Consider the following 11,139-nt stretch of genomic DNA (forward strand, 5'->3'; position numbering starts at 1 on the left):
AGCGGTATCCGCCACAAGTTTGCAACACACGAGGAGATTGTGAACAACTTTCTTCAGAGCATCGGTCAAAAGATCGCGTGTAACTCGTCCTTTCTAGCTTATTCGCTAGGATCAGCGATCAGAGCTTCTCGATAAGTATTCAAAATGCGTACGCTTCCCTGCAGTATTTTTTAGATGCTCTTATGAAGACTCAACAGTCTAATGCTACGTACCAAGCAGCGGCCCCTACACGCGCATCGCACAGCAGGAAATAAAGCGGCTTTCTTCTATTTCTTTCGTTGTTGTTGTCTTGTATCAGATTAATGTTTCTTGCTTTTTTTTCTGCCCAACGCATTAATTTTTCTGCGCCGTCACAAATGTCTTATTAGGAGGTTTTGGGATGTTTGGGAGGCTCACAAAGATCGTGTGGATATTTCCTTCATGTTGTATGGCATACATTCCCTTCTTCACAAATTGGCCTTCATTACGGCTGCGTGCAAGAAGGTGCATATCCGCAGCGTGCTTTGTTTATTCACATGCAAATACAATGAGAAGGTTTGTGCTACGCCACCGCGATCGCGCCCTAAACAACGTTGTTCACAGTACTCGAAAGCGGCTTTTGCGCTCCGCATTTCTATCGTAATCATATCGTTATCATAACGAACTGACTCTCAACCCGAACAATGGTGACATGATTACGGTGTTGAAGGCATGATATACTCGCTAACTAACGCAATAAATAGTATACCTGCATATATTACAAGAATAAAAACCGAGGAATAATAATTCCAAGTAGCTCTTTATTGTTTTCCAACCCTTCCAGGCGCAAAGAACAAATCCTATCCTACTTGGGATGGCGTTCTATGAATTTAAGAAAATTACTTTTACTCTCTTGTCCTGGACTGAGGACCTGGCCCACTAACCAGCTCGATTTAATTGTTAAATAAAGTTTTATCCTCCTTCTCGTACTCCTCCTCCTACTGAGTGCAGTTTTCCTATAACGCATATCCGAATATCGGGACGATATGGCTGTGGAAAATGTACCGAAATATCCCTCCAGGTCTGAACAAACATAGTGTCACTATATTTAACGTAGACGTGGCTCGTTTTGCTCAACAAACCTCCATACTGGTTAGATGCCTGGTGTGAAATCAGCACGCGCCTATATACACAGTGGGTTATTTGGAACTCAACCTACAGTTTTTGCAGTCTATAGTGCATGTCGGCAAATTTTCATGCCTTGACAACGTAAAGTGATGTGACACAACACGTTCGAGCGTTCGGCAAGGTTGCAAAAACTGTTTTACCTTACATATGATTGCCGGGAATCGTAATGCCTTCTGCCAAAGCCAACAGCCCTGAAGGCCTTGAATTTGTTTTGGCCTTCCATTTTCACTGTTGTCGGTAATTATTAGCAGCTCACTGTTCCCTTTGGTCGAAAGATTGCTTAATTGAGAAGCTGAAGCCGAACTCCGACTCTTTGTGCTCCGCACAGGACAGGCTTCGCAAGGAATAGGGCGACGCCGGCAATGTTTCTTCCGCAGCGGTATCCAAAGCTATACTTTAACTGACACCATAAGCTACTGTATGCGATTTTCAGCCTATTATTATGATAAAAAGTTACCCACACGCCAATTCTGGTGCGGACAAGCATCAGACGTTGACCGAGCGCAAAGAAACAGCAGGGAGAGCGAGCTTGAGTAAAGCAGACGACAAATGCGAGAATCCCTAAGCTGACGTCACGGAGGCGCGATTCGCAGCGCCGCCCGTGCTCGCGCTCACCGCCAATAGTGACTAACACTTTCGAAGTTCTGCTTGCGTAATCAATTATTGTGTATTTAAATGTGTATTTCGCACGTTTTTTTCCTACTGTGCAATGTTGTATGCCTAAATTTGCATGTCATAATTTTACTTAGAGTCCAATAGTGTGTTCATAACATGTATGTGCAATATATGAGAGTGGTGCATGTTTTTTTCATGACTTCGAATCAAAGATGTCCTCATATGAATTTTGAATAAAAGAAAACCGAAAAGAATGTTTGTGTAACGCCCCAATTAATATCGCCACAAAGACAACAATTCGACACAAGAAAGCGCACTATTACCTACATGTTTTCTTCGTTCAATTATTAAACGCGTTACTGCACACACATACCAAACGACGGGCGGCGGCCATTCCGAGGCATCGCCGCCGCTCGTCCAACTTTCGCGCCTAGTGCCATTGCCGAGCGGCCCATGAGAAGCGGCCGGCGCGAAAGTTGGGCGAGCGTCGGTTGCTGCCAGAGAGAGAAGTGATTGGATGGAAGAAAGGAAAGGAAAGTGCACTGGGGATATTATTGAGCTCAGTAGGGAGCTCACCTGCATACAACCCAGTGCGGTGGGGAGGGGAAGAGGGGATAAAAGACTTGGGAGGAGGCTAGGGGTGGAATAGAAAAGGTGTGAAAGAGAAAGACAGGAAGCAGAGAAAAAGGGAGAGAAAGAGAGAATATAAAAAAAAAAAGAGAGAGAGAGAAAAGAGGGGGGGGGGGCATTACATAAGCGACAGCGGCACAAGTGTTCGGCGCGAGTGTTTGTTGAGCCTCAGCTACAGGCGCTGGGTTAGTCCAGTGGCCTCGAGGAATGCCAGGAGGTGTCGGAACACTTCACCATGGAGGAAGAAAAACGCAGTGCCTATTCTGTGGACCAGACCACAGGATAGTGTTCAGCTTTATTCTGTAGACCAGACCACAGGATAGTGTTGAGCGTTATTCTGTGGACCAGACCACAGGCTAATGCTCAGTATTATTTTGTGGACCATTTGAGGCGGCGCCTGGCGGTGCTGTTGGGAGCGGTCGTGTCGAGAAACGTGTCTCTCTCTCTCTTTTCTGCCTGTCTTTCTCTTTCACGCCTTTTCTATTCCACCCCTAACCTCCTCCCAAGTCTTTTATCCCCTCTTCCCCTCCCCACCGCACTGGGTTGTATGCAGGTGAGCTCCCTACTGAGCCTTTCTTCCACCAAATCACTTCTCTCTCTCTCCCCAGTGCACTTTCCTTTCCTTTCTTCCACCAAATGACTTCTCTCTCTCTCTCTCAGTTTCAGAGAGAGAAGAGAGAGAAGTGATTTGGTGGAAGAAAGGAAAGGAAAGTGCACTGGGGATATTATTGAGCTCAGTAGGGAGCTCACCTGCATACAACCCAGTGCGGTGGGGAGGGGAAGAGGGGATAAAAGACTTGAGAGGAGGTTAGGGGTGGAATAGAAAAGGTGTGAAAGAGAAAGACAGGAAGAAAAGAGAGAGAGAGAGAGAGAGAGAGAGAGAGAGAAGAAAAGAAAAAGAAAAGAGGGGGGGAGGGGCATTACATAGGCGACAGCGGCACGAGTGTTTGGCGCGAGTGTTTGTTTAGTAGCCCCAGCTACAGTCGCTGGGTTAGTCCAGTGGCCTCGAGGAATGCCAGGCGGTGGCTGAACACTTGACGACGGGAGCTGGCAGGGCCCGTCGGGAACAGCAGGTCCTGCAGGTTGTGTCTGGGTCGTCCGAGACGCTGGAGTGCAGCCTGCAGCACTGCTCTGTGTGCTGCGTGCTCGGGGCAGGACAGGAGCAGGTGCTCCAGCGTCTCGGGTTCGGGGCATAGCATAGTAACTCATAGCAACTCGAGCTAGGGTTGCTATGACTCTATCTACCACGATTTTGGCAATCTTGGACCACAGAACAAAGCTGAACATTATCATGTGGTCTGGTCTACGGAATAAAGCCAAAGGTTATCCTGCGGTCTGGTCCACAGAATAAAGCTGAACATTATCCGGTGGTCTGGTCCACAGAATAAAGCTGAACATTATCCTGTGGTCTGGTCCACAGAATAGGCACTGCGGAAGAAAAATGTTAGGAGGGAGCATGACGTCAGGCGGCCCAGCTCAAGGCCTCCTCGAAATTAAGGCCACTTCACCCCCCTTCTCCGATGCTCTGACGTCACCACACTTTGACCGAGGGGTAGTTTTACGGTCGGCCCACTGGATGGCGCTAGCGGCGCGCGCTTGACAACGGTTGGGGCGCACGTACGGCAAGTCTTTTCGTGTTTGACGTTTGGCGGGGTAGGCCTCGCAAGCTTGGACGTTCCCTGGTTTCCCTATAGGCGGCGTAAAAATCGACGCCCCACGTGACCAACCTACAGGGCACTTTTCGACCATCAAGTCCACCAGACGGCGCAAGCGAAAGGTTACTTTTGGTATAGAATACAAAACATTCATTCCGTGACTCAAAGAGCCCACACAGTTAGCTTACAATGTGTTATTTAAAAATATTATTAACAAGTTTCACATCAAACATCCGTTGAGCAAAAATGTACGCAACTTTTTACGAACAGCCGACTGGTGCACCACCTCGTTTCTGAATTCGCAACCACAAAGCAGCCAATTCAAATTGAAACCGCTGCAACGGCCCACCGTTTCTATGTGCGCGGAGCACTGGTTTCGTGACTGTTATTGCTGTTATGTGCTTTTGCGTCCATCAGTTGTTGAGAGGACTGTCAAAACACGGGATTTGAGTGCTTGTTGAGTGACAAATGTGGGAAATTCCGCATCGGAAGACAGCTGTCGAGGCCAGAATATTTGATTCTTCCAACAGAAGGTGAGTGTTATGCACTCCGCTAGAAAGACGGTGCAAACGAAACCGTTGTCGCCGTCAATACCTCATTCGTGCCCTTCATTCGAAATCTTAGCGCAAGTGAACGAGTTGTTATGGCAAAAAAAAAAAACTGTTGTCATAAAAGCGACGTACAATTGCAGCGATCGAAATGAAATGATGTCGTGGCCTCTGTAAACTTGCGGATGTCAATAAACGATTTGTTCTCACTTGCTGCTCACTGTGGTCTGTGCCAGTCGAGGCCATCTGGTCACCTGGCGTAACATCACTTCACTAGCGCGCCGCAAGTAAACACGCGACCAGCGTGCCAGCCAGGAGCCAGCAGGAGCAGCCACGGCCGGACTCGACGCCCCTTTCGCGCGCGGGAGGAGGAGAGTCCATACCGGCCGTGGAGCAGCGAGCTGCCGCGGCCGCCGTGCGAGGGCGGCCATGTTATTAAGGAGCTCAAGCGGCCTGTGCAAAAAGCATCCGCCATGTTTACAAAGCCGTGTTTACAGCGCCATCAAGCGGGCGTACTGGGTAGTTCACGACGCCGCCACTACGCTTTTTCTGGCACTACAGGCAAAGCTAGACCTTTGCTTCTCTAAAATCCTCCCTGTTCTGTGGCGGGGTTGTGTCCACGGTGTTGTTTGTGCCACCAAAGGTTCGTGAGCGCTGTTTTCTGCTGTGGTGGTAATGTGCTTTACGTCAAGTTCTCGTATGTGTGATTACGAGGCTTGAGTGCGGTGCGACAGTACGGAACGAGCGATGTGCCGGTGTTGTGTTCCGAACTGTCGCGGCAACTACGATGGTGGGCCGAAGGTCCGCGTGTTCTCCATTCCGAAGGACGGCCGCAGGGCGAAGTGGATACGGGCCATTCGTCGTGACGACGTTGACATCGAGACGTTGCGCGACCCCAAGGTGAGATATCGTGTTTCACCATCATTACCACGAGCCTGCTTGAGGATTAAATTTTGAATAAAGTGCTGGCGTTCACGTACGTTCAAAACAAAGCGCCTGGTTTTGCGATACTGATTTGAAACGCATGCCCTGTGCTGTTCATAATTTATCTGTAAATTATAACTTCGGCGTAATGGCACGTGCTGAAAACGTTACCTAGCCAAAGAGTTCTGCTGTAAAAAAGCCACAAAAACTGGACTTGCGGTAGCAGAAGGACGCGCACGGAGACGTTGACTGGAAATTTCCATTCGCGCCAATTTCGTATGGTCGAACTTTTGTTGCGCGAGCGTGTCTCCTACCAAGTGAATCATCTCAGCAAATGGCAGTAAACACAACGGGTGCGTACTTTAAAACGTTAAAGGGACAATTTTTAAGCAGTATCTTGGCCTGTGCATTGGATATGTTCCCCGTGCATAACACCACCCAAATCACCAATGAATTTGTCATTGTATTCCAATGTTATTACAACATGTGGACTCTTGCTCCTGAAGGTTCTCACATTACATGATATTGCAAGCAGGATGTAGAGGAAGGAATAGGAAAGGTCTGCTGGTTTTAACTGTTCGCTCTCGTCTACCGTGTCTTGCAGGTGTGCGAGCTGCACTTCAAACCGGAGTATCTGCGGACAACTACCTCGTACACAGATCATAATGGCAAGACGATAGAAGTTGCCATGGGCCTTACGAGGCTTAGTCAAGACGCAGTACCAACGGTGTTTCCGAATAGCCCTTCTTATTTGTCAGACTGTGCACCCGTCCGTGAGGAGCCAGAATCAAAGAGAAAGCGCCTTGAAGATCAACAGCTCCAGGAAGCCATTCAGCTGTCAGTTGAATCCCATGAGGATGAAGAGCGTCAGAACAGGGTGTCATCGTTTGAGCAGTTGGTGTCGTTACTGCCAGGTTTTCCAATTTCTGATTTCTGGATCGTAAAGAAGCTGGAAAATGCCATTCTGTTCTTGCACGTTGATGATAAGAGCGGGCACCCAGAGGTTGAGCGCTCGGTGACAGTCAGCAGTGACATGAAAGTGTTGGCTTTTTGGAAAAATGTGAAGCTTTGTGGAGGTGGTGTCAGCGCTCCTGACTTTCTAGATGACATGCGGACGCTCCAAGCTTTTTTGGACAGTGTGGAACACTATAAAGCCCCAGATGCCTGCGAAAAAGATGAAAAACGGGAAGCCTGTTTTCAGCTCCTTTTCTCACTTCTGGATGACATTTCAAGCGAGGGCCTTTTGCCACGAGAAAAAAAAGAAGCCCTTTCATTCATGCATCAGCTGCACCTACTCCTTAAAGAAGGAGGAGCCATAAGGTATTCAGCAGACCTGATTGTCTTTGCCAGCTTGTTTTATACCATTTCTCCTCATGCGTACAAGTTTGTACGAGGCACTGGAAAGCTGACCTTGCCTCATCCGTCTACAATAATGAGGCTTTGCAGTGACTACAATGCGAGTCCTGCAAAGGAGCAAAATGGTGAAGGCTTTTTAAGGTACATGAAGAAACGAGCAAAGCTTTTGGAGCCACACGAACGATACGTTACGCTGATTATGGATGAAATACAAATCCAGCAGTACTTTGAGTACAAAGGTGGCTCACTTACAGGCACGGCTTCTAACTCATCGGAAGCAGCCAAAACTGCACACGTGTTCATGACACAATGCCTGCTATCATCACACAAGGATGTAGCCCACATTCTTCCTGTATTCACCATTGGTGCCAGCCAGTTGCATGAAGTGCTTCGAAAAGTCATTTTAGGGCTTGAAGAAGCCGGGCTCACGGTAGTTGCAGTTGTGACTGACAACAATTCCGTGAACAGGAAGGTAATGGCCATGTTTTCAAAAGCAAGAACTGTAGATATAGTGTACCCACATCCGGCTGACTCTTCACGACCCCTATTCTACGTTGTAGATTCAGTGCACTTATTAAAGTGCATCAGGAACAATTGGCTCAACCAAAAGAATCCGGGGACCTGCATTTACTACCCCCAGTTCAACAGCACGAGTTCACCTGTTCCCGTCCATGGAGCTTCATTCAAGACCCTTCGGGACCTGCACACGTCAGAACAAAACAGTCTTTCTAAGTTTGGATATGGATTGACGTACAAGGCTTTGCATCCCTCATACCTTGAACGACAGAACGTGAAGCTGGCACTTAAGCTAATGAGTCCATTTGCTGCAGAAGCCCTAAGAACTCTTGGAGCAGAGCTTAACCAACGGTTCAGCTCGGGGCCCCACCTCGCGACATGTGGGCACTGCAGGCGTACCACTCACTCCCATTGGGAAGTGTGAGATGCGTTTGGCATTACAGGAGGCGATGGTGTGTGTGTTGTGGACGCCTTTGTTTCGCGATGAAATGCGACGTTGTGCTTCTGCGGGTGGGTAGTGCTTCCCATGGTCTGGATTATCTTTCTCGAGCGACGTACGACTCAACCTCGCATGGGGTATGTGCAGTGCGCGTGGCTAAAAGCCATCTCGGCTTGCGCGCCAGAGTTAAGTGACTTGCTGTTCGTCCCCGCAAACCGCGCGCGAGGTGAGTGCCGAATTTACCACGGGCAGGAGGAGGCAACATATCGTCTGTCAATCGCGGTTCAGACTTGCAACGCATGTTGTGACGTTGTGTTCGTTCGAAACGCATCTCTGGATTGTTTTGAAGTGGAATAAAATGTATCCGTCAAACCCGGGCATTCGGCTCAGGGCGTTCTCTGCGATTGCACGAAATAAGTGCCACGGGACTTCAACGCTTTCTTACGGAACGTACTCAGGTAAGAGAATATCCATGTCGTGTTATGGCCGTGTTGCATTCAATACGAACGGTTAAGCGTTTGTTTACACTTGTTTCGTTTGTCGTAAAATGTCCAAGCACTCCGACACTCCGCTGGCAGATCAGCCGGCGAGCCGACGCTGAGCAGACGACTCATCTCTTTGCCGAAAGTGCGTGAAAAAGCCGCCCAATAGCAGAATGTCTAGCTCATGACGAACATCTGGGAATCGATGATGTAGACATGTGAAGATGGCGGCGTCCAAAAACACGAAGGAAAGGGTGAGAAAAAAGCGACAAACTTCGCAACAAAAGTGTGAGCTTTCTGCTGCGCGTAAAAGAGTAATGCTTGGCCCAGATGACCTTGACGACCCAATCTAACGATTGCGCTACTTCATTTTGTGCGCTCAAAATGCCTTTCAGTGCCCCTTTAAGAATCTTGGAAATTTCTTTTAGAGTTTTCGTGTCCACGTTGACGTCTTGGTTTATGCCAAATATCACTTTCGTGAAGTGGTTTTACTAGGTTCCTGAGAGGTCGGAATTTTGAGCGAGACATATGGAAATAAATGCCGCTGCCATCACGGTATTGTTCAGCGAAGTGAATTTGAAACTGCCCAACCACTGAGCCCTAACATGTCATTGCATAGGTATGTAAAATAGGCACCACACTCACTCTACGCCATCGTGAAGTCAGCGGAAGTTTGTAATCGCTGATCTAACATAGCCGGACGTTATAGCGGGCAGTACACCCAAGCTATGTAACGGTGAAGCGCTGAGCTTTCTTCTCGCTTGCGACGGTGGAAGGGACTGGGAGTGGACACTTCAAGCTCACCTTAATCCACACTGCTTTCTTAGAAACCAGGGTACCTATTTCGACATTTTTCTTTCGATTTCGAAAGTTGTCGCGCCTTTGCGAGAGCGACTCAATAGACAGCGCAGCCCCGGCATGATCAGGCTGGGGATCCGACATACCAAAACTGACAAGAAACGTCTGCGCTAATTAGCGCGTTTTCGTGGCCAGTGACCGATTTGGCCCGTGCCGCGAACGACGCCTCCTGGAAGAGAGGAGACGCGTTATTGAAGAGAGATCGCCTACCCTACTTCAATCCCGCACGTGCAACCCTTTGAATGAAAGACAACGGCAGCATGAAAAAGGAGGCGACTTGCCCAGCGCCGACTGTGAAACAGGTTATCGGCGAGCTGGATGGCTCTGGCACTTAGGTGTGGCCCGTGCTCGGACAGAAGGTCTGAGCCGCGCAAACGCCTTCTCGCACTCGTGGTCACATGGAGAAGCATCCGGGACGGCTTTGAGCGTGGACAGGGCTTGTCTGTTTTGAACTATTGGTTTATGATTGCACCACGCTCGGAGTTGAATTCTCTAGGGGAGCTTTAGGGTCTTTTGCTGTAAACAAAAAGGCGGTACGGTACAACGCTGAGTGTTGCTGGGGTGCTTTTCGATTCGAGACAGAGCATCCAAACCTGTATAATAATCATGTAAATACTCGTATAAAATTTTCTCCTTCATGAGCATGCAGTTTCCTGATCAATGTATCCGGAACACCAGTCACGCTACCAAGTTTGACTCCCAAACCCCTATCCACAACTCCCCCCTCCGCAGAGCAGTTGGTAGAGTTCGCTTCCGTTTTCTTTCTTTCCCCGTGTGTTAATTGGCCGCAGCCCATTGTGTGTCGCCGTATGGCCACAAAGCAAAACTATGAAACACTATGCGTCGTCGGGTCACAAACTGAGTTCTAAAAAGTAGTCGCCACCCGTTCTTTTTAGCTATTTTGTACCTGACTTAATCAAAGTTCGCTTAACATTTCTTTATTGATTTATTTCATATTTAAAAGGTACTGCTTGCCTGGGTACCAGGCTTTAGTCAGGAGTGGGTGATACTATTATAACGGAAGGAAACAGCACAAGAAAACGAAAAAAGAAATACAATAACATCATTCAAGCGCGAATCAAGTACATTTGGTGGGTGTGTAATCTCACGCAAAAATGTTGAAACATCCCAACACTGTGCAACATTTGCAGGCAACAGGTTCCGTTCACGCGTGGTCCGGGGAGAAAAAGAATTTTGGTGAGTGTTAGCTAGACATGTGTAATGATTGACTTTTTTTTTTCAGGTGGTAGAATCCTGTCGGCTAACGAGTAGACGGTATGATGTATCTACTCTAATCTAAGTACAGTATCTGTAGGTGTTTTTACGTTCTGCAAGCATTTATTATTTCGAAAACAGTTGAAGAAAGTGTTGCAGATCGCTTCAAACGTAAAGGAGAGGCGGGATAAAAGCGCAACAAACACAGCAGCTTGAAAACAAGATTCTTTCTCGTCATGTCGCGAGCGGGTCCGAGCACAACAAACACAAACGGAAGCAACTCGCGCCTAAAACAGCATTCGGCTGCTTTACACCCAATAATTCCAGTCCACCCCTGCTGATCACCTAAAACGAAAGCGCGACGAAGACGGTTCACCTGGGAATGCTACGTATAATAGGACTAGTATCTCATAAAAGGGAGTTTTGGGAACGCTTTTATGGCTGTAGCATTAAATAATGTACCTTTGAGAAATGCAACCTAACGAAGTGTTTCCGAAGCAGGTAGAAATCTTTCAGGTGACATTTTTTATAATCTCGCCTTTTAGTTCTGTAAGTTGCTTGCTTCAGCCACCCTTTTTCAGTGCTAGTGGCCGACCGAACAGGGCCGTGTCGATTTTATCGTTTTCTCGCACCATAACTGTGCCATAATCCCGGTGTCAGCAAATTATGATTACGATCGAGTCTGCTATTAGCGAAACAATTGGTACCTAGTAAAGATGACCGAATCAGGTCACATTCCTCCCCGATGTATCGTT

At 47.9% G+C, this 11,139-nt stretch overlaps 1 protein-coding gene across 1 annotated transcript; it reads left to right on the forward strand.

The window, feature by feature from the left end:
- The first annotated feature begins 5,341 nt into the window (after positions 1-5,341).
- Positions 5,342-10,441, forward strand: LOC144178760 (uncharacterized). The gene is made up of 3 exons (XM_077706903.1): positions 5,342-5,494; positions 6,123-7,770; positions 10,413-10,441. Exons 1-3 carry the CDS (start codon positions 5,342-5,344, stop codon positions 10,439-10,441), a joined length of 1,830 nt encoding a protein of 609 aa, XP_077563029.1.
- The last annotated feature ends 698 nt before the right edge of the window (positions 10,442-11,139 follow it).

Source organism: Haemaphysalis longicornis, unplaced genomic scaffold (assembly GCF_048455015.1).
Source record: "Haemaphysalis longicornis isolate Haplotype H1 unplaced genomic scaffold, Haemaphysalis longicornis Haplotype H1 scaffold_1, whole genome shotgun sequence".
Lineage (NCBI taxonomy): Eukaryota > Metazoa > Arthropoda > Arachnida > Ixodida > Ixodidae > Haemaphysalis > Haemaphysalis longicornis.

Coding starts and splice junctions, on each gene's coding strand:
- LOC144178760 (XM_077706903.1), top strand. CDS start 5,342: ATGTGCCGGTGTTGTGTTCCGAACTGTCGCGGCAACTACGATGGTGGG. Junction 5,495..6,122: donor AGACGTTGCGCGACCCCAAG/GTGAGATATCGT, acceptor CGTGTCTTGCAG/GTGTGCGAGCTGCACTTCAA. Junction 7,771..10,412: donor GGGGCCCCACCTCGCGACAT/GTGGGCACTGCA, acceptor TTTTTTTTTCAG/GTGGTAGAATCCTGTCGGCT.